This window comes from Oncorhynchus mykiss, chromosome 25 (assembly GCF_013265735.2).
Source record: "Oncorhynchus mykiss isolate Arlee chromosome 25, USDA_OmykA_1.1, whole genome shotgun sequence".
Taxonomy (NCBI): Eukaryota; Metazoa; Chordata; class Actinopteri; order Salmoniformes; family Salmonidae; genus Oncorhynchus; species Oncorhynchus mykiss.
Window position 1 is genome coordinate 6,221,410 of NC_048589.1, and position 22,055 is coordinate 6,243,464.

The following is a 22,055-nucleotide window of genomic DNA, read 5'->3' on the forward strand; positions in this document are numbered from 1 at the left end:
GGTTTCTTTCAATTTGTAGCCTACGTTTGTAGCCTGCATCCTTCCATTTCATTTTGTTGAACTTTCTTTCCTTTGACTTGTCCGTGTGGACAAGTCAACCCTTAATAACCCTTAATAATTATTAACCCTTAATAATCTACAATATCAGATAATTTTTTGATCTAACAAAAAGAGGTGAATATGCATATTTTGATGGCTTTCTTTCATTGATCCCTAATATTCAGAACCTGTTCTCTCGATATACTGTAGGCGATTCTTGTGAATTTGTCAAGAAAATTCCAGATAAATAAATACACCGTATTTAAATGTACTGAAACCCCTATTGAATAAAAACTCCATGAGGAAATCTGTCGGCCAAAAAGTGGGAAGGTTTTCGGAGGTTGAATGACATTTTATTCAGTGTGCATAAGGGAGCAACACCGAAAGAGTTCATGACGCACCTGTAAGTCTGAATACCAAATACCGATAAGTGCTTAAATCAAAATGTGTATTAAAAGAATAGATTTTCTATGTGTGAATCGGCCCTATAGTCCCTTATGGCTACTACCACTGTACACAGATATGCTGCTTTAAAATGAACCATGACTTTCATCGGGCTGTTATACAAAAATGTATAATTAGCCAGAATTTAATCGGGAAAATGAATTGCATTTTTTTATTAGGATTAGCTCTGAGATTGAAAGCCATAGTCTCTGCTGGTTCATACTGTAAAGACTGATAGATCAAAGAATCAAACCTACTTCTTTTTCATTACAAAGTGTGCTTCTCAATGCACAACCACACTGACACTTTATTTGATTAGATTAGTGGGTGTTAACTGGCATGTTGTCATAGAGCAAGACGTGACATTCAGCTTCACATCCCTTTAGGCAGGTGTGTGTGTTGCACTTTGGATGCCAGACCAGGGGGAAATAAAGACAGTAACCGTTTCAACAGAGTTGTGTAGTGAGGGAAAGGTAGACCACTGAGGGAGTGCCTGTGGGATTCCCTTGATGTCTGTTTCTGCTCTGTATCAATCACTAGGACAGATGTCTTACTTATTGAAAGAAATGGTCACAGTTCCGGTCTACTAACTGTAAGGGGAAGCTCTCCCACAGACACCAACGCGATAGCAGCTGGTTCTGATTCACTTAGTTAATTGACTGTATATGAACCAGAAAAAGGGGGCCAGTGAGATGTCTTGCTACCTTTTCCATCTCTGATGTGCACCCCTTTGGAGTTTGGGAAACCCTGGAGGGGATTGTCATATTTAGGAGGCCTTGACAAATGATTGAATAATTTGTACCATGCTGTATCAATTGTTGTGATTTTTTTTCTTCCAAAGCTCTCCGACACATCTTAGAGTAAAAAGAGTTGAATACAAGAAAATCCTTTGGAAACTATAGTTCAATGGTTTTGTACATTTAGGCTGCCTCTTGAGACATAACAGAACAGAACTGGACAATCTGCAATGAAATGCAAATGAATTACATAAAATTCATACAATGTGATTTTCTGGATTTTTGTTTTAGATTCCGTCTCTCACAGTTGAAGTGTACCTATGATAAAAATGACAGACCTCTACATGCTTTGCAAGTAGGAAAACCCGCAAAATCGGCAGTGTATCAAATATTTGTTCTCCCCACTGTATTTCACAGCGGTTTAGATGGTTCAATTATTCTCTACACTATACTTCCTTGTTTTTTCACAAACTTTAATTAGGCAAGCTAGCATTTTAGGATTTTGAATGAGAATTCATTGTGTGTACCCACAAGGTTAGTTAAACAAGCCTGTGTGTGTGTGTGAATGGCTTAAATTGAGAATATATTAATAGTGCAAGTATTCATCCTAATTTGTGTCCTACTGTAGATCTACCCAGCACCTGCCTCTATGGTAGATGTTGTCTGGTTGCCAATAGTAACCTAATTCAACCAGGAACAATATCCACTCAGCCCAGTCAATGGAGTAGATGGAGAGGGAAACACAGCAGAGCACTATTCTCTCCGACCTGCACTCTGTATGAAAACACTTTGTGGCAAATGTTGGTGGTTTCCAAAGAACCCACGGGGCACAGACGTCAAGTCAACATCTATTCCACGTTGGTTCAACGCAATTTCATTGAATTGACGTGGAAACAACGTTGATTCAACCAGTGTGCCCAGTGGGAAACAAAGACCTAAACAAATGCACATAGGCCTATACATTAACACAATGACCCTCGACGATGCACAGATCAATTGATACACCACACTCAAAGAAATTGTATTGAATTTTTATGTTTAAATGTAAAGTATCGATCTGGTTTCCTTCAAACCCAAATGCATCATGTGCCATGTCTTTTTGAAGGGACATTGATAGACAAATTAAATATCTTTAAACTCATTATATGACGCTATAAATAAGTACAATTTGATAAGCAACGTTTAGGGTTAGAATTAGGGTTAGGTTTAGGATTAAGGTTAGGTTTTGGGGTAAAAAAAAATGGCATGATACCTCTGTGCCTAACAATGTATCACCATCATCGCCCTCTTCTTCTTGTTCTCTTCCTCTTCTTTCCCTTCTTTTTTTTAGCATCATACTGAAAAAAAAGTATCTTCAAGGTTTTATTACGCTACCAACATTTTATTTGATTAATGTAAACAAGCGCAAATGGTGGGCTTTTGGCGCATTACGTAGGCCTATGCATAATTTGCAGTTCAACCAGCATCCAGGGGATGGCGAAAATACGGTTGGGCGGACCGACCGAGAAGGGGCTGGATGAAATCCGTCTGGAGTCTGACAATAATTGGTCGAGTTGATACGCTACATTCTGGAGGATGAACCAGCGGACAGAACGAAGTCCCGCTCCGAGGAATCTCTCAGAAACACAGAGGAAAAGAGAAGCTGTATGCCTATAATATAATAGGCTGCATCGTCGATTAATTAGGTTACATGGACACAAGAGAAGGCTAATTATTTCGGCGGAGGAATATAATTGCATAGCGATAGCCTATTAAGCGGCTTGGAGCTTAAGAGCTACAGCCAGCACCTCTCTTCTCGTCAAATCTGAACGTAGGCTACCCGTGTAAAAGGGGTTCGTTTTTACTCAAACCCTCAACTTGTTATTATCGTACTTATTGCTGTTGGAATTGCTTGTTTCTGAAGAGGTGGTCATTATACGACGTCATTTTGAAGCGATTATATTAGTTTGGAGTCGACGGCTGAGAAGTGCGACTGGATGCATGTCTTGCATCGGGGATTGAAGTGATAAACTACATCTCAACGGACCAGACTTCAAATTGTGAATAAACAAGACATTGTCCAGGGCAACGCAACCTCAATCTAAAACCCAATAAATCTGGGCAAACTCAACTTGTATTTCGGCAGCAGAGGGAGAATCTAAAAACCTGCAGAATGCCTCTTGCACACCTTGCGGAACCCTGGCCCCAAATGGAGCTAGTTACACTGGACTCGGAGGTAAGGACAGTTTGTTAAAATTACTATTTTCATTCCGCGTGCCAAAAATATCCGTAGGCTAAACTTTTCCATTCTGATTATTGTTGCTCGTGGAAATACATTTGCCAATGAATGCCCAAAATGCAATATGTTTTTGACGGGCAATTGCAACATACTATTATGACCAGTTGTTCATTAATCTAGTTGTTAAATTGGGGATGGTGTACTTGCTTGCAAAGCCTGTCGCATGGTTCGTAGTATAAACAGTTCGCGCATATATTATGACGACGTTTTGGTGTTCGGCAAGGTTGTTGTTTTTTTCCTGTGAGTTTGCACACTACATTTTTTTGTCGAAGTTCCGTAGTACCCCGTCGGTGATCGGTCAACAGTACTAGTAGGAGTGAGAACTATGGATGGGATTCTTCAATTAAGTGTTTGTCATTAAACAAGAGATGACTAGTTTATATGCACATATTTTTTTTGAACACTTGAAATACTGCACCAAACATTGCTGAAGATCAAAAACGTCAAATCAAGAAGTCTGTCATGTTCGACTAATTCAGACTTTTGAGGAAGTGTATACTGGCTATGTTATTATGTCTCGAGGGACAAACAGTAATATTGCAGTTTTTTTTTCCAAGTTAATATATTTTAAGGGCGTATGCGAGGCACGGACGTTCACTTCGCCTAGCCGAGTTTTGCTTGGAGCATTTATTGCATTCGCTCTGGCACCGGGTTGCCTATCTGGGTGTGAGCCAGGTGCCCCGTTTTGGCCGATGGCGCAGTCGGTTAAAGGTGGTGAATAGATGTCTCACTCAGGACTTTAATCGTTTTTAAAAAATGGGTGGCTCTCCCATAGGCACCAATGCAGTAACAGCTGCTTAGTTTATTGGCTGTATATGAACCAAGAAACATGAGGGAGTGGGATGTCTCGCTATCTCTTCCGTCTCTGAATCGCTCCAAAACGAAATGTGACGTAGGTTAAGCACGTGGAATAATAGGATTCTGTGTTCACATGCAAAAGTGATTGCCTTCCAATGGAAATTAGTTACAACATTCAAACATATTTTATGGAAAATAAATGTTGTACATTTCCAAACAAAGTGTAACAGGCTGACTGACGCGCGCTTGCGAAATACATTTAGAAATCTATGTTATTCAATTATTGCACCCACACTGCTCACGAGCGTCTGCGTTGCCAAGGGATAAAATAGAAATCAGTTCTATTTCTGGCGCAGATCACGCTGCAAGTCCTGCCTCTCCCATCTCCTCATTGGTTATACCCACTTGGGTGACTGAAAGACGAACCAAGTCAATGGTGGTAATGCACCTAATTTATGAAAGTTGCCAATCACAATATAAAGTCAAGCGAAGGAAGAGGGATGACTTTAAACGATTCGGTTGACTGTTTTATGTGTGGATTAATTGTCGGAGTAGAGGTATTTGTGCATTTCAGGTAAAATAACCACCCAGTGTTTATATCCCAGGACACATTAGCTAGCAACAGCAAGCTAGCTAAATAGGACAAATTATCTAGCAAGTGCAAGCTAACTAGCTAAATTGCGATGAATGTTTAATGCTTTTCGACTTGTCCCCAATCTAATATAATTGGTTCAGAGTTTGTTTTGATAGATTAACCTGCGTGTCGTGATCGCGTTTAGTGTTGGGGGATAAAATACAATTACGCACGATGGTGCATGCGCACAGCCTGTTTGTGTTCTGTGTAATGCTGCCTTGTTGACATCGTGGTGGAGCAGCGCAGATTACTGTTCGATTTGAGATTGCACTCCTCCCTCATCTCTTTTGCTCGTTCACGTCACAGGCCAAAGTCCGGCGCACTTAATCAAACTTTTTCAATGTAGCCATGTGAATGATAGTGTAGCTGAAGTGGGATGTGCTGAGGAACTTATAATTTTGTGTAACAGATTACAATGTTGTATCATGGATCAGTTTAACTTTTTAAAAGTGTTCAAACTAGCAGTTTATGGGCAGGTGAGGCCATCTATCCTCGTTGCATGTCCTGGCTTTTGAGTGCGTAGTATTTTTATAAAATGAACTTTTTAACCCTTTTTCTCCCCAATTTCGTGATATCCAATTAGTTAGTCTTGTACCATCGCTGCAACTCGGGAGAGGTGAAGAAACACCGTACAACTGGCGACCGTGTCAGCTTGCATGCACCTGACCTGCCTCAGGAGTTGCTAGAGCGCGATGGGACATGGACAAACCCAGACGCTGGGCCAAATGTGCGCTGCCTCATGGTTCTCCGTTGCGGCCGGCTGCGTCACGGCCCGGGATCGAACCTGGATCTGTAGTGACACCTTAGACCACTGTGCCACTCGGGAGGCCTGATGAATGCCTTCTGAATGTAATTATGAACTATACCACCACAGCATGTCTTCCCTGCACCACGGATCAGGGCAATTTTAAATGAGAGTTTTGCTTTTTTTACAACTAAAATCTCTATTAGTGACGTAAATGGAATGGTCCAGACACTTTTTGCTATTTGACTGGTCTTTGAGAAATTTACCCCAACCAGTGATTCACCTAATCCTCTTTGTGCAGTACGGGGACTCGGGCAAAAAACATGATAAATTGTGAGGAAAAAAAACCTGCCTAAAATATGTCCTTTTTAGAAAGAAAAGAAAAAGCTCTCAGTATAGTTTTGCAGGTATGTTGTACACATAAAATTGTAATTCCGAACTTCAGCCGCAGCGTTATATTCTATTTGGTTGCGACTTGAGCAAGACTGCTCCATCCACGCTAACAGCAGAAATAGAGATTTGGTTATGGAAAAAAACAAAATTCTGCTTTAATTAATGCACCTCGCTTAATCCATTTGATTACAATTGAACCTCCTCCCATGGAGGCTTCCACGGCTATAGATCATTCAGAAAAAGTCTTCTCCCTTGACAAAGCTGAAATGTCTGTTCTGTTTCCTCCAACAAAACATGTTTGAATACAATTCGTTTCGGGAGGTGCAGGAATTGTCAATGTCTAGTAATGCAGAGCTAGATGACTGATGTCTTTTGAATGCATCACACTGGGAACTTTCTCATTTTAGCTTGAGGCTGTAAATCACTGTCACAGCACAGCGCTCATCGGCACCTGGCTCCACTCCAACCTTGTACCGATAGGCAGACGAGGCCAAGGTAGATTGATTGAGATGTAAAGGGAGAGCTCTGCCCCTGCTAGACAGACGGTCGCGGCTGGGTTTGGAGAGCTGGGGGTTTATTGATTGAACAGTTGTGCTTGGGTTACTTTCTGATGGGACAAGCCAAGGTCAGATTCATGAACAGCTTTATGGCAGAGTTGCCACGGCACTGACTGTCAAAAGTACGAACTCTGTTCAGATTCTACCATTGGTCCTTTGCTATACTATAGCTGATGACGATGTCAGTTGTTTACTGTTGACAACTGATGTCTACACTATACAACTGCAGTTCTAAAGAGTAGGATGTTAAATCTGCAAGCCTATTGTTGTGAATGTATAATCAGAATAGAAATGTGACAATCACAACATGCACTGAATAAATCCACTCGGTGAGAGGAGATACTCTATCAGGTAACAGCTGATGAGCTGCTTGTTTCCTGTCAATCTGTGTTTTGAAACCAGAGACTGTGCAACAGCTACAGATTCAGCCCAGGGTTGTCACATAGCACTTACTGTATGTTGCCCCTAAATTCCTATCTCTCTCCCTTCCTGTCTCTCCATTCCATGTGCTGTCACTGGATCACCATCAGGCTTCTTTAGGTCCCCTTCTCATCTTTGGAGCAATGAAAAACATGTACTGTATAATTTAATCTCCATATGCTGTATCTGTGTTCACACTTTCCCAACAACTTGAATATTTTTTTGCTGTGGAGTCATTTAAACATTAGAGCTAGCAACAAGCTCCTCCCATCCACTGCAGTACACCGCTAACATGACATAGGGAAATGCGTAGTTCATTAATGGGAAATGGACATGTACAGTACAAGTAATCTAACAATTCCACAACAGCTATCTAATACACACAAATCTAAAGAGATGATATGCACACTACTGTCAAAGTTTGGGGTCACTTAGAAATGTCATTGTTTCTGAAAGAAAAGCTGTTTTAATTTTTATTTTGCCCATTTTAAAATTACATCAAATTGATCAGAAATACAGTGTAGACATTGTTAATGTTGTAAATGGAAACGGCAGATTTTGAATTGTGCTGATTAGATAAGCAATACAATTGGCATCCTTTCGACTAGTTGAGTATCTGGAGCATCCGCATTTGTGGGTTCGATTGCAGGGGTGAATCGCACATTTGGAAAAATGATTTTTAAGCCATATCGCCCAGCCCTAGTCACAACCCACAGTTTGGTCCCCAGCTGGTGTCCTTCCTTTCACTGGCATGCTGTTATGTTCAGCTCATCATTTTTATTTGTCTTTCTGTTGTCTGATGGTCATAGCAAGACTGGACCATTCTGTTGGCTCTTTCTGCCGCTCTCTCTCTCCAGTTAATGTTGCCTCTCCCGGCTCGTTATGACACCTACCATGACACCTCCCTTCTTTCCATTTACTGTACCAAGCATCCTCACCCACTGAACACTGACTGGTTCAGATTTGAACGTATCAATCATGGACATCTGTAACACACGTTTGGACAGCACAGTTTTGAACGGAACAGTAAAGAAAAGTAGAGAACACTAGAGTCCATACACTACTGTACTAAACCGTGCCTTTGGAAAGTACTCAGACCCCTATACTTTTTCCAAATTTTGTTAGGTTAGTCTTATTCTAAAAATGATTACATTGTTTTTTCCCCCCCTCATTACTCTACACACAATACCACAATGATAAAGCAAAAATAGCTTTTTAGATCAATTTTTTTATTGAATATCTGAAACATATAATATACTTGCAGTGAAGCCGCTCATAAACTGCATTGTACCAGTCATCCAACAGACTCCCATTCAGAGCGACACACAGAAGCATCCAGGTTCAATGCTCAACAGACAGGTACGGGCGGGCGGTTAGGCAGACAGGCGCGCAGGCGCACACAGGCAGGAACTTGCAGGCGCACGCACAGACCGACACGCATAGACAGATGTTTTGTGGGCTCCACAATCACCCAACCTCAACCCAATTGAGGTGGTTTGGGATGAGTTGGACCACAGAGTGAAGGAAAAGCAGCCAACAAGTGCTCAGCGTATGTGGGAACTCCTTTTAGAGTTTTGGGGAAAGCATTCCAGGTGAAGCTGGTTGAGAAAATGCCAGGTGTGCAAAGCTGTCATCAAGGCAAAGTGTGGCTTCTTTGAAGATGTAAAATTATATGTTGATTTAACACTTTTTTGGGGTTAATACATGATTCCCAATGTGTTATTTCATAGTTTTGATGTCTGCACTAATTTTTTACAATATTGAAAATAGTAAAAATAAAGACAAACCCTTGAATGAGTAGGTGTATCCAAACTTTTGACTGGTTGTGTGTGTGTGTGTTTGTATATATAATATTTTTTCCGATCTTGCCTCATCGCTGCAACTCCCCAACGGGCTCCGGAGGTGAAGGTCGAGTCATGCGTCCTCCGAAACATGATACGCCAAACCGCGCCTCTTAACACCCGCCCGCTTAACCCGGAAGCCAGCCGTACCAATGTGTCAGAGGAAACACCGTTCACCTGACAGCCGAGGTCAGCCTCCAGGCGCCCTGCCCGCCACAAGGAGTCGCTAGATCACGATGAGGCAAGTTAACCCCCCCCCCCCACCCGACGCTGCGCCGCCCTATGCGATTCCTGATCGCGGCCGGATGTGATACAGATCGGACCCGGGTCTGTAGTGAAACATTTTAGCACTGCGATGCTGTGCCTTAGACCCCTGCACCACTCGGGAGGTCTGAGTGTATAGTGTTAATGTGCATATGTGTGTGAGCGCTGTGTGTGTTTGCTCTGATTGGAAGCTCAGGGGAGAGCGTGGTTAACTGCCTGGGCAACTTGGATCAGCCATGTGGAGCTAATGAGGCTGAAATGTGTGGAGTAGCATCTTCCACATTCTAGCTCCAACATCTCCTGAACACCCAGTGAATATTGCTACATTACTGCACACCTCAGGGGGAGGGAGGGAAGGAAGGAAGGAAGGAGGGAGGTAGATGGAAGAAGTGAGAACGAGAGGGAAGTCAACACAGAAGTTAGGGAAATGCATTCTTGAACTGGAAGAGTGCCAAACCAGTAGGCTTCCTCCTCAAGGTGCCGATTGTTTGTGGATAAACCCCTCCTCCCATGATTAGATTTTTATGTCAGTGTTTAAAAACTACATTTTGCCTTTCAGTTTTAGTTTATTAAAGGAATAGTTCACCTTAGGCGGTATGCCTTGCATACCGGGGTATTTGGACAAAGCCGCGGGATGGTGTTTCAATACTGTCAACTATTTCTTACCTTTTTCAATTAATGTGAATATTTGTAGCTACTGTTTAACACTTTACACTCCTGGTAATTGGCCTGTGTGGATAGGGTTAAGTTGAAATGTTTCTTACAGAACTAATATGAAATGCATATGCATAACCATGGTAGCAAATGAAAGGGAATATTATTAGACTAAATGTAAGGCCACAACAGTTAACCTGACACGAGGCTGAATCCAAATGTTACGCTGTTGATTTTATGTGTATTTTATTTAATGTACTTTTCGCTTCATTTGTTTTATATCGAACTTTGAAAATACTTTTGGATTCATTCAGTAACATAAGAATATTCATGAACACAATCCGGCATCCCCGTCATCACACAATTACTTTTTTTTTTCCCTTCGTTTTTTAATTAGGGGGTAGATCAGCTTTAATATTGCAGATGGATTTTGGCTTCCATCAATGTAATTGTCTGCATAATTTCCAATCCCACACTACCGTTCAACAGCTTGGGGTCACTTAGAAATATCCTTGTTTTTTAAAAATAAAATATTTTTTGTCCATTATAAAATTGATCAGAAATACAGTTTAGATATCGTTAATGTTGTAAATGACTATTGTAGATGGAAACGGCTGATTTTAAAAAAATAATTAAAAAGGAATATCTACGTAGGCGTACAGAGGCCCATTATCAGCAACCATCACTCCTGTGTTCCAGTGGCACCTTCTGTTAACTAATTCAAGTTTATTATTTTTAAAAGGCTAAAAATGGCCAGAAACAAATCCCTTTCTTCTGAAAATTGTCAGTCTGTTCTTGTTCTGAGAAATGAAGGCTATTCCATGCGAGAAATTGCTGTGTCCTTCTCCCTTCACAGAACAGCGCAAACTGGCACTAACCAGCTTTTTATTTTTTTCATCACATTCCCAGTGGGTCAGAATTTTACATACTAATTGAATGTATTTGGTAGCATTGTTTTTAAATTGTTTAACTTGGGTCAAACGTTTCAGGTAGCCTTCCACAAGCTTCCCACAATGATTTGGGTGAATGTTGGCCCATTCCTCCTGACAGCTGGTGTAACTGAGTCAGGTTTGTAGGCCTCCTTGCTCGCACACACTTTTTCAATTTTATAGGATAGAGGTCAGGGCTTTGGGATGGCCACTCCAATACCTTGACTTTTTGCTACAGCTTTGGAAGTATGCTTGGGGTCATTGTCCATTTGGAAGACCCATTTGCGACCAAGCTTTAATGTCTTGAGATGTTGCTTCATTATATCCACATAATTTTCCATCCTCTGATGCCATCTATTTTATGAAGTGCACCAGTCCCTCCTGAAGCAAAGCACCCCCACAACATGATGCTGCCACCCCCATGCTTCACGGTTGGGATGATGTTCTTTGGCTTGCAAACCTCCCCTTCTTTCCTCCAAACATAACGATGGTCATTATGGCCAAACAGTTCGATTTGTGTTTCACCAGAGGCCTTTTCTTCAAAAAATATGATCTTTTTCCCCATGTGCAGTTGCAAACTGTAGTCTGGCTTTTTTATGGCGGTTTTGAAGCAATGGCTTCTTCCTTCCTGAGCGGCATTTCAGGTTATGTCGATATAGGACTGATCTTACTGTGGATATAGATACTTTTGTACCTGTTTCCGCCAGCATCTTCACAAGGTCCTTTGCTGTTGTTCTCGGATTGATTTGCACTTTTCGTAACAAAGTACGTTAATCTCTAGGAGACAGACCGCGTCTCCTTCCTGAGTGGTATGTCGGCTGTGTGATCCAATGGTGTTTATACTTGCGTGCTATTGTTTGTACAAATGAACGTGGTACCTTCAGGCGTTTGGAAATTTCTCCCAAGGATGAACCAGACTTGTGAAGCTCTACACTTTTTTTTCTGAGGTCTTGGCTGATTTCTTTTGATTTTCCCATGATGTAAAGCAGAGGCACTGAGTTTGAAGGTAGGCCTTGAAATACATCCACAGGTACACCTCCAATTGACTCAAATGATGTCAATTAGCCCATCAGAAAGCCATGAAATATTTTTCGATAATTTTCCAAGCTGTTTAAAGGCAGTCAACTTACAGTATGTAAACTTCTAACCCACAGGAATTATAATACAGTGAATGATAAGTGAAATATTCTCTCTGTAAACAATTGTTGGAAAAATTACTTGTCATGCACAATGTAGATGTCCTAACCGACTTGCCAAAACTATGGTTTGTTTATAAGAAGTTTGTAGAGTGGTTAAAAAACCAAGTTTTAATGACTCCAACCTAATTGTTTGTAAACTTCTGTCTTCAACTGTATGGATTAATGTGTGTGTGTGTGTGTGTGTGCGTGCATGCATTAATAAATAAATAGACTGGGTGGTTTGAGTGCTGATTGGCTGACAAATGTGGTATATAAGACCGTATACCATAGGTATGACAACATTTTTTTACTGCTCTAATTACGTTGGTAACCAGTTTATAATAGCAATAAGGCACCTCGGGGGTTTGGCCAATGTTTATGGCCTGAGGTGTGGTATATATTTTATTTAACTAGGCAAGTCAGTTGTGAACAAATTCTTATTTACAATGACAATCTACTGTTCCTAGGTCAACTGCCTTGTTCAGGGGCAGAACGATAGATTTTTACCTTGTCAGCTCGGGATTCGATCTCGCAACCCTTCGGTTACTGGCCCAGCGCTCTAACCGCTAGACTACCTGCCTGCCTGATATACCATGACTAAGGGCTGTGTCCAGGCATTCCGCGTTGCGTCTACGAACAGCCCTTAGCCGTGGTATATTGGCCATATACCTCACCACCTCGGGCCATTAACTTTGACACTGCCTTTCCCTCACTCGGACAACCGAAAGTTGCCCAATTTAGCAGGAGGGATGGGGGGGGGCAACTGCAATGGCTGACTCTGTAAGAAGACACACCAGATAAACACCGTAAAATGTATGTAACAATGTTTGTTTTAAATAAAAAATAACTTTTTGCGCGAGGTGCTCAAGTTTAGAACGTCTGTTAGTCAAAACCCATACTGACCTGTGAAGCGCAGAGCCAGAGCTCTGGCATCATGTACAGTACAGCATGTTACTGTCTTCTAATGTTGGGCACTAATAAACACCTAATCTGCCATTTTTGACCCGTATACAGGTGTTAAGGGCAAGTTAGCTGAGTAAGTGGCTGAATTAATAAGGTTTCGGGCGTCATGTAAGGGTAGCTTTCTGCCATGTTTGAGAAGTCAAATTGCTCTGGATGAGTTACAGTATCTGTACAGCTGCCGCTGCCATCTTGATTTCCTTGCCTTTTTTTTCCCCCCCTCTGTTCTCGGCCCCTCTTTCTGCTCCTCACCCGTCTTCGCAGAGCAGGCAGGCCCGTTGCCCTACACAGACGCAGCGTGTACGTACACATGCTGCTCCAGAGCCAGTGCTCTTCTTCCTTCAGACGAGCATTTTGTCAAAACTTGTTCATTTGCACAATGTCTTTCATTCAGACCCCAAAATGACTTTCGGTAGCTTCTACCTATACTTGTATAACTTTTGAGCTGGATTGCCTGTCTTTGCAATTAGTTTACCTTAGGGCTGTCAAATGATTTTAAAATAAATAATCAAGTTAATTCTGATTTTAATCACCATTTTTGAATTTGCTCAAATTTGGCTCAAAAGAAGAGAAAATAATTTAAAAGTAATGCATTGAGTAACAGGCATACTATGCTTTGAAACACACAATTAGGAACATCAATTTTTTTTTATGGCATTTTCACCATAAACAACAAGTCACGGACATACAGCTATTAATGCTCCCAATGTTTAATTAAGTAAATAAAAATCATAGCTCCAGTAATATTGGGCATAACTTTTTGACTAGAGGCACACGGTCTTCAGTGATTGTAAAGCCACAAGCATTGACTGTAGTTGTGTTCAGCGTTGGATTCTGCACTTAAAGGGGGTTTGTGCAGAAACACGTGTGGTGAAGAAATCGAGACGCGATTAACGGCATCAAAAGAATGTACGCCGATAAACATGTCCTGCGTTATTAACGTTCACTTTGACAGCCCTGGTTTATTTTCGTTTGAGCTTGTTAACATATTTAGGTAGCAGCCTCTATGGAAATTATCTATTACTTGCGCTAATTTTATTAGCGTTTTGTTGAGGTGATTTATTTATTTAAAAAAAAAAAAAATTGTTTGGAGCAAACCAAAAAATGTCCTACCTCATGGATGTGAATCTAATTGGTGTGAGGCACGTCACTTCCTAGAATCTCATTGTCTAGATAAGATACATTTGGAGTTGAACTGCACTCAGTGTTTAAAAAAAAAAAAAAAAAGTCTGATAAAATATTGATCTGCCTTCTGCACTAATAAAACCTCAGGCTGGTTTTGAGAAGCTCATTATTGTGTTTCCTAGACTTGATAGCCTAACAAGTTGCCATTTTACTGTAATCCTACTTCTATCTTGAGCTCCTGATTTGTAGCAGAGGCCACAGCAGTAATGTCCCAATTATTGGCAAAAAGAGCTGATTTTTGATTTGTCAAAGACCAATTCATGGAAAATATCAGAATTGGGCTGCCTGTGTAAACGCAGCCTTTGAGACTGACTCAACAAAACATTTCCATTTTATGTTCATTTATCGTGTAGCCCAACGCACTAATCGATCTGTGAGGAGATGAATATCGTGGACAAGTAAAGATCTTTTTCTTCCCTGAGACCAAGGGAAGTGCCTCAGAAAAGCCATATACCCCCCCCCCCCCCCCCCCCCCCCCCCGCTCTCTTCCCTACTTTATCACCACTCAAGGCCAATCGATGTCCTGGCTGGCGCTGTTGCCTGCCTGCCGTTTTGTGTGTGTTAAAAGAAAATAACTGTGTTTTGTCGTCAAGGGAAATGAGTAGGAGAGGAAGTCTGACTTCAGCGTCGCCTCGCTCTCCATTGTGACATGACCGGGAGGAAGGTTGTGGTGGTGGTGGGGGGGGGGATCTGTTAGTCCTAGTCCAAACCCCTTTTCTTTGTGTGTTTGACTGTTCTGTTTTTTCCAACGCAATATACTGTATAGCAAAGTCAATTCGGACTGCTATGGTAAGAGAAAGGTTGTTTAGCAATGCTTCAGAAGAAACGGACACCTCTGTATTTTATCTTTAGATTGAACATCTCCAGAGATACTCTTTTAATCACCTGTGGCAGTTGGATATTGCACAACTCTGTACTGTTGCACCATATATTCTGCTAAGGGCAAAACATTTAGTCAATTACACGTCATCATCTCCTGTTGTCACCCCAGCTACCTGAAGTTTTTAAACATGGTTACTATTGTTTATTGGTTATTAGCCTTAATGACAGTGTGATTTCACTCGAAAGTGGCAAGGCTCAAGGAATGGTCTTCAAATGCCTTGATTCGCTTCTCGTCATGACATTTAAAGATTGTCTGCTCTTGCAATTATCTCATCCGGTGTTTTAGCCTCTGGTCCATCCTGTGCATTCTGGGAAATAATGTGCAGACTGATAATAATGTGGCTGATAACATGTTTCCTTTAAAGGGCTCTTAGCAATGGTTCCGCTAGATGCATTGTTGGACGATAACAGTGGTTGGCCTTTTCAACAGGCAAAACCCACATTGAAAGTGTTTGCAGTAGATTATTGGCTTTGTCAGTTTAGGAGCAAAGTAGCAGTAATGACTATGGATGCTCTAGGTTGCTATTTGTCTCGCACACGGCAACCATCTTGGCACTGAAACTGTGTTTTGTCTTGTTTCTTTTCAGAATGGACAAAGCGTCACGGAGGATGGGGTCGCACCTGCTGGGCACAAGGTAAGAGGGATCTTCTGATCACATCTTGTACTCGCACGCACTCTCGCACATGCCCACCAAATTAACGACGCAGTGCTGGAAAGATGGGGAAGTGCGAACTATAAGACTAACGCTTCTCGCAAATAATAACCAATCTGCTGATTCAACGAAACCAGTAAAGAAGAGACAACTCTTGAAGACCACTTTGTTTTAGTATTTTGGTCATTTATTTTTCTACTTTCCTCACTAGGAATATGTTTTGTGTGTACGTGTGTATGTGGATTTGGAAATCCTAAAAGAGGATCAATTGACAATGTGCTGAAGACTAAGTCAGAATGAGGCTGGGTGGGTTGACAATATTTGGTTGAGGTCAATATAATAGGGTCTCTCAGGGAAATTGAACATTGCACATTCCATATTCTTTACATGTCAGCCCACTGCTTGATGAATAAACCCTTTTCTGCTTTCACTGAAATGTGATGACTCTCAGGCACACCAGTCCTCTCCAGTCCTGTACTAGAGGAAAATGTAGCGTTCTGGTTTCTTCGAGTTGTTTCCCTATTTTTATTCATGCAGAGAAACGAGCCGAACCGAGTGATTCTCTTTCATCTCAGGAGAATATGATGGGACTTGTGATTGAGCTGAACTTCGCAATGTGAAGTTACACAGAACTACTGTGGATTGACAGACGGCAATCTATTGTCCAAATTCTACTGTTTATCGACAGGGAAACTTGCAGATAATCTGAGCAGTCCTATTGCATACGAAACATGCTGCATGAAATAGTGGATTTAATTGATTGCAAGGAATCTTCATATTGACATTATGAAATTGCATTTTGCGTTCTTCTAACAGCATGGATTTCATGGCTGACTAGGACAGCCTGCCAAGATGTCATGCACCAGTGGTTTTCAGGCATTGCCAGTTGTATTGTGAAAATCAGTGCTATGTGTGCAGTATGCTAATAAGGATGCAGACGCCTCACACGTCGTCAACTGGCAGCTTCACTAAATAGTACCCGCAAAACACCAGTCTCAACATCAACAGTGAAGAGGCGACTCCGGGATGCTGGCCTTTTAGGCAGAGTTGCGAAGAAAAAGCCATTTCTCAGATTGGCCAATACAATAAAAGTTTAAGATTAGCAAAAGACCACAGACACTGGACAGAGGAACTCTGCCTAGAAGGCCAACATCCCGGAGTCGTCTCTTCACTGTTGATGTTGAGACTGGTGTTTTGCGGGTACTATTTGATGAAGCTGCCAGTTGAGGACTTGTGAGAGGTCTGTTTCTCAAACTAGACACTAATGTACTTGTCCTCTTGCTCAGTTGTGCACCAGGGCCTCCCACTGTTCTTTCTAGCCAGTTTGTGCTGTTCTGTGAAGGGAGTAGTACACAATGGCCTTCATTTCTCAGAACAAGAACAGACTGATGAATTTCAGAAGAAAGTTTCTGGCCATTTTGAGCCAGTAATCGAACCCACAAATGCTGATGCTCCAGATACTCAACTAGTCTAAAGAAGGCCAGTTTTATTTCTTCTTTCAACAGGACAACAGTTTTGAGCTGTGCTAACATAATTGCAAAAGGGTTTTGTAATGATCAATTAGCCTTTTAAAATGATAAACTTGGATTAGCTAACTCAACGTGCCATTGGAACACAGGAGTGATGGTTGCTGATACTGGGCCTCTGTACACCTATGTAGATATTACATAAAAAATATGCCGTTTACAGCTACAATAGTAATTTACAACATTAACAATATCGACAATGTGTTTCTGATCAATTTGATATTATTTTAATGGACAAAAAAATTGCTTTTTTTTTTCAAAAACGAGTACATTTCTAAGTGACCCCAAACTTTTGAACAGTAGTATACATTGGTAGATTGGGCAGTCAATAGAATTGAGCGATTTTTAATGGAGTATCAATTGACATACAGGTAGAATAGTATTGATTGATTGGATATGGGTATTTCCATGTAAAAGGACCCATGAGCACCAATGTGAAGTTCATAGGTGTATGTCAAATTTGGTGTCAAATGAAAGCTTATTTTATGTTTTGAGAAATCAAGGCATATATAAATATAGAATAATCAAAGGCCTTACTGAAGAGCTCAGTGAGTTTCAATGTGGCACTGTCATAGGGTGCCACCTTTCCAACGAGTCAGTTCTACAAATTTCTGCCCTGCTAAAGCTGTCCCAGTCAACTAATAAGTGCTGTTATTGTGATGTGGAAACGTCTAGGAGCAGCAACCGGCTCAGCAGCGAAGTGGTAAGCCACACAAACTCTCAGAATGGGGCCGCATAGTGCTCAAGCTCTGTGGCCTGCACAGAGCCCTGACCTCAACCCCATCAAACACCTTTGGGATGAATTGGAACGCTGACTGCGAACCAGGCCTAATCAGCCAACATCAGTGCCCAACCTCCGTAATGCTCTTGTGGCTGAATGGAAGCAGGTCCCTGCAGCAATGTTCCACATCTAGTGGAAAGCCTTCCCAGAGGAGTGGAGGCTGTTATAGCAGCAAAGGGGGGACCAACACCATATTAATGCCCATGATTTTCGGATGAGATGTTCGAGCAGGTGTCCCCATCCTTTTGGTCATGTAGTGTATCTTGAAGACGTTCCCTAATTGTGCTCCCTCGTGAAGAGGGAAGATAATGAAAGTTGAGAAGTAATTGGTAGACCTACCAATTAGTTAGTGTTTTTACTGAGATCTATTTGGTTTATGAATTAAGTGATTAAAACTCAATTCTGTTACCATATTTTACAGAAAAAAAATTCAGAAAAAACTAACAATTGCTGCAATTGAATGATCTACAATGGGAAATAGTAGTCACAAACCACAGTTGGGTCACCTCCTACAGTCCTCCCTTCCACCTCCATACTGTTACATTTAGCCCATTACAGTTTTCATACTCTTTTATCTGGTGGTCAAAGCAAGTGTTAAAACATTCTGGACAACCCCTCCCTCCCGCTCTCTCTGCCTCTTCTCCCTTTCTCTCGCTTTCCAGTTAACGTCACCTCTCCCGGCTCTTACTGACACCTACCCATGAGCCCCCTCGCTTTCCATTTACTGTAACCAGCATCCTTACCGATCCCGGACCTCCGTGGACGTTCAAAAGTAGTGGAAATTTGGTCAGTCTGCACTGGCCTCGATTTCAACGTCCACAGAATTGTTTTTAGTATGGTCCGGACCTGCTTTAATTGCAAGGTCCACAGATGTTGATTTGACTGGCCTTGATTTGGCCCAAATATAGACGTTTAGACCGAACCAGATCTTAACCAATCTTAGACGTCTATGTGCAGAGCACAGGTGAGTTGAGTATACTGTACTGGACTGCAGTGAACTATATTCTATTGTACTTTACAAAGCACTACTGTGCTGTCCAAACTTGCGAAACATAGACGTCTATGATTGGCCAGGACTGGACAAAATCTGAACCAATCAAATTTGGTCTTGTTTCGGGGCAGAGCTCATTAAAATAGCCAGTTTGTAGAATAATACCCAAGTATGCAAAGGAGGATATTGCCTATTCATACCCTTTTTGTTTACTAATTTAGGATACGTCACCATGACGAGTAATATCCATAATTATGCATTTATTTTTAGTACAGATCAGGGACCCATGGTGAAATTCTGTTACTGGTTGTAAATCCAATTCACTTAGTGTAGTTCAATAACCAAAAAAGAGGAGGCTCCATATTAAGGTTGACTCTCTCCGGCAGGATGAAAATGACTACATCAACCATGAGATTTTGCTAGTTACGGCATCTTTCACTATGATCCTTCGTGATTTTTTTTGTTGTTGGTCCCATTCAGATTAATTCAGCAATATGGCACACTTTAATGTCTGTGGTGTCAGTGTAACGGATGTGAAACGGCTAGCTTAGTTAGTGTGGGCGCTAAATAGCGTTTCAATCAGTGACGTCACTTGCTCTGAGACCTTGAAGTAGTAGTTCCCCTTGCTCTGCAAGGGCCGCGGCTTTTGTGGAGCGATGGGTAACGACGCTTCGTAGGCGTCAGTTGTTGATGTGTGCAGAAGGTCCCTGGTTCGCGCCCGGGTATGGGCGAGGGGACGGTTTAAAATTATACTGTTACATTGATGCTGTTGACCCGGATTACTGGTTGCTGCGGAAAAAGGAGGAAGGTCAAAAGGGGGGTGAGTGTAACGGATGTGAAACGGCTAGCTTAGTTAGCGTGGGCGCTAAATAGCGTTTCAATCAGTGACGTCACTTGCTCTGAGACCTTGAAGTAGTAGTTCCCCTTGCTCTGCAAGGGCCGCGGATTTTGTGGAGCGATGGGTAACGATGCTTCGAGGGTGACTGTTGATGTGTGCAGAAGGTCCCTAGTTCGCGCCCGGGTATGGGCGAGGGGACGGTCTTAAATTTGTACTGTTACATCAGCACAATTCCGTTACCATGGAATTGCCCATATCAAGACGCATGGATGAATATCCAGTCTTGATGTCGGGGACAGATGATCATCCAGACTAAAGGCACCATCCTGTAACGGGAGCGTGGGCGAGATCAATGGGAAACCTGTTAGAATGAACCAGTCCGATAATGCATCCCATTAAGCATACCTGGCTCCCTCATGCCTGGCCCTCCACAGGGACAACATAGGGAATAAATAGCTCTAGATCCAGGAATCCCAGGCAGCTATACTTTTCACAATACTGAGCCAAGCGTAGCTGTACTGGGCTGGCCTGGTTACGCACCCCCCATAGTTGCTGGAACCATGCTGGAAATAACGATATGAAAAGAAATGATCCAAGGCAGCACAGTATTGTTGCGGTTGGCCCTCGTGCGAATTAGGCTCGGGAAAGGAAGACTGGGTAATTATCCCTAGGCCTAGAGTAGTGGTAAGTGAAAGGTCTATAATGACTCGTCTATACTTTCACACCATCACACTTAGCCACACCGTCCCATTTTCATAACTAATTGGCCCTCTGTTGTCTCTCCCATGCCTCCCCAGCCTGTTAGTGGAACAAAGGGCACACAGGAAAGGTGGGCAGCCTTCTGTTGTTGCTCATTGGGCTTAAGCTTGATTCCTGTTGGTAGCCTACACTACAGTAAGGAGTCGTTGGTGCAGAGCATGTTAACATGGATATAGAGCTCTTTGATAGCTGAAAGTGAAATGCATGGAAACATGCAAGCTACCATTTTAGATGTTAGTTTTGTCATTTAACAGACACAATTATCCATGTGAGGACATGACAGAATCAAGAGACTATGCCCAAAACGGAACAAGAGAGAACCTAGTACCGAGCCCTGAGGGACACCAATAATGAGACCACATGGTGCAGACAGGGACCCTCTCCACCACCTGGTAGGAGAGTCCTGCCAAGTAGAGCAGTAAACCAAGAGTGCAGACCCTGAGATGCCCAGACATGAGAGGTTGGTGAGGAGGATCTTTTTCTCATTGTGTCAAAGGCAGTGGACAGTAGAGATATTGTTCTAAAATCACTAGTCCATTCCTCTCTGAGAGTTGCGCCGAAGAAGCTTTAGAAGGATTTAAAATGTCTCTCTCTCCTGTAACTTAAAATGATTTAAGGAGCTTTTATTCTAGTGCAATAGAGGCAATTAAGACATGACATCTGATGGGAGATTGGGAAATGAGCAGTCTGAGGTCTGGGCCACTCAAGTGAAAAGCCCTATCTGAGCAGCAAATAATATTACCTAGCCATTTTCTCTGTAGCAGGACTGAAGAGACAGCGTTCTGTTATGACAATGGCTGTGGAATTGTGGAATTTGATGTAAAGTTGGCATAGCTAATGTATATTGAGTAATATGTTAGGGGATATTTACTACAGATAAAAAAATGCTGCTTTTTTTTCTTTACAATGAAGTGTGATTGCAACAATATGCAACGGCAACAATATCATTCTTTTGAGAAAATACATCTTAACACAGCTGCACTGTGTGTTTAGCTGCAGGGTTGGTCTGTTGCTTGGTATCGCTGGCTGACTTTGTTTTCAATGGTATTCAATAAAAGACGGTGCCAATGACAACCCAGGCTGTGCTGAAATAGGCTCATAATTGAATTATTCCGGATTTGATTTGATTGAGTTGTTTAGCAGACACTCTTATCCAGAGCGACTTACAGGAGCAATTGGGGTCAAGTTCCCTGCTCATGGGCACATCGACAGATTTTTCATCTAGTTGGCTCAAGGATTCAAACCAGGGACCTTCCTGTAAAACGTGCTCGCACACACACACTTGTGTATTACTATACTTTTTGACGACCAACAGTTAGAACTCCTAGTTCTAACCCTAAGCCTAAAATATCCTTTTTCATTTTTTAGGACCAGCCAAACGTCCTCACTTGGCTCCTTGGCTTACTATTTTTTTTTGAAGACTTCTGGTCTTCACAAGTGTGGTGAAACGAAAACACACACGCCCACTTAGCGAGTCGAGAGGAAATACTTCTCTGTGACAAGGCAGTTTTAAATATGTCACCATGTCTGGCTGGCATTTTGGTGTAAATCCCCTTTGGGGTTTTCATT

The 22,055-nt window shown here is 41.9% G+C and overlaps 1 protein-coding gene across 1 annotated transcript in view; it reads left to right on the forward strand.

The window, feature by feature from the left end:
• Nucleotides 1-2,746: 2,746 nt before the first annotated feature.
• The window catches only part of rps6ka1 (ribosomal protein S6 kinase a, polypeptide 1), a 114,127-nt gene continuing 94,818 nt past the window's right edge, over nt 2,747-22,055 (forward strand). Inside the window, exons 1-2 of the mRNA XM_036962274.1 lie at nt 2,747-3,435; nt 15,526-15,573. Of these exons, the coding sequence (XP_036818169.1) occupies nt 3,373-3,435; nt 15,526-15,573 (111 nt within the window). The 5' untranslated portion in view covers nt 2,747-3,372. The remainder of the gene's footprint in view (nt 3,436-15,525; nt 15,574-22,055) is intronic.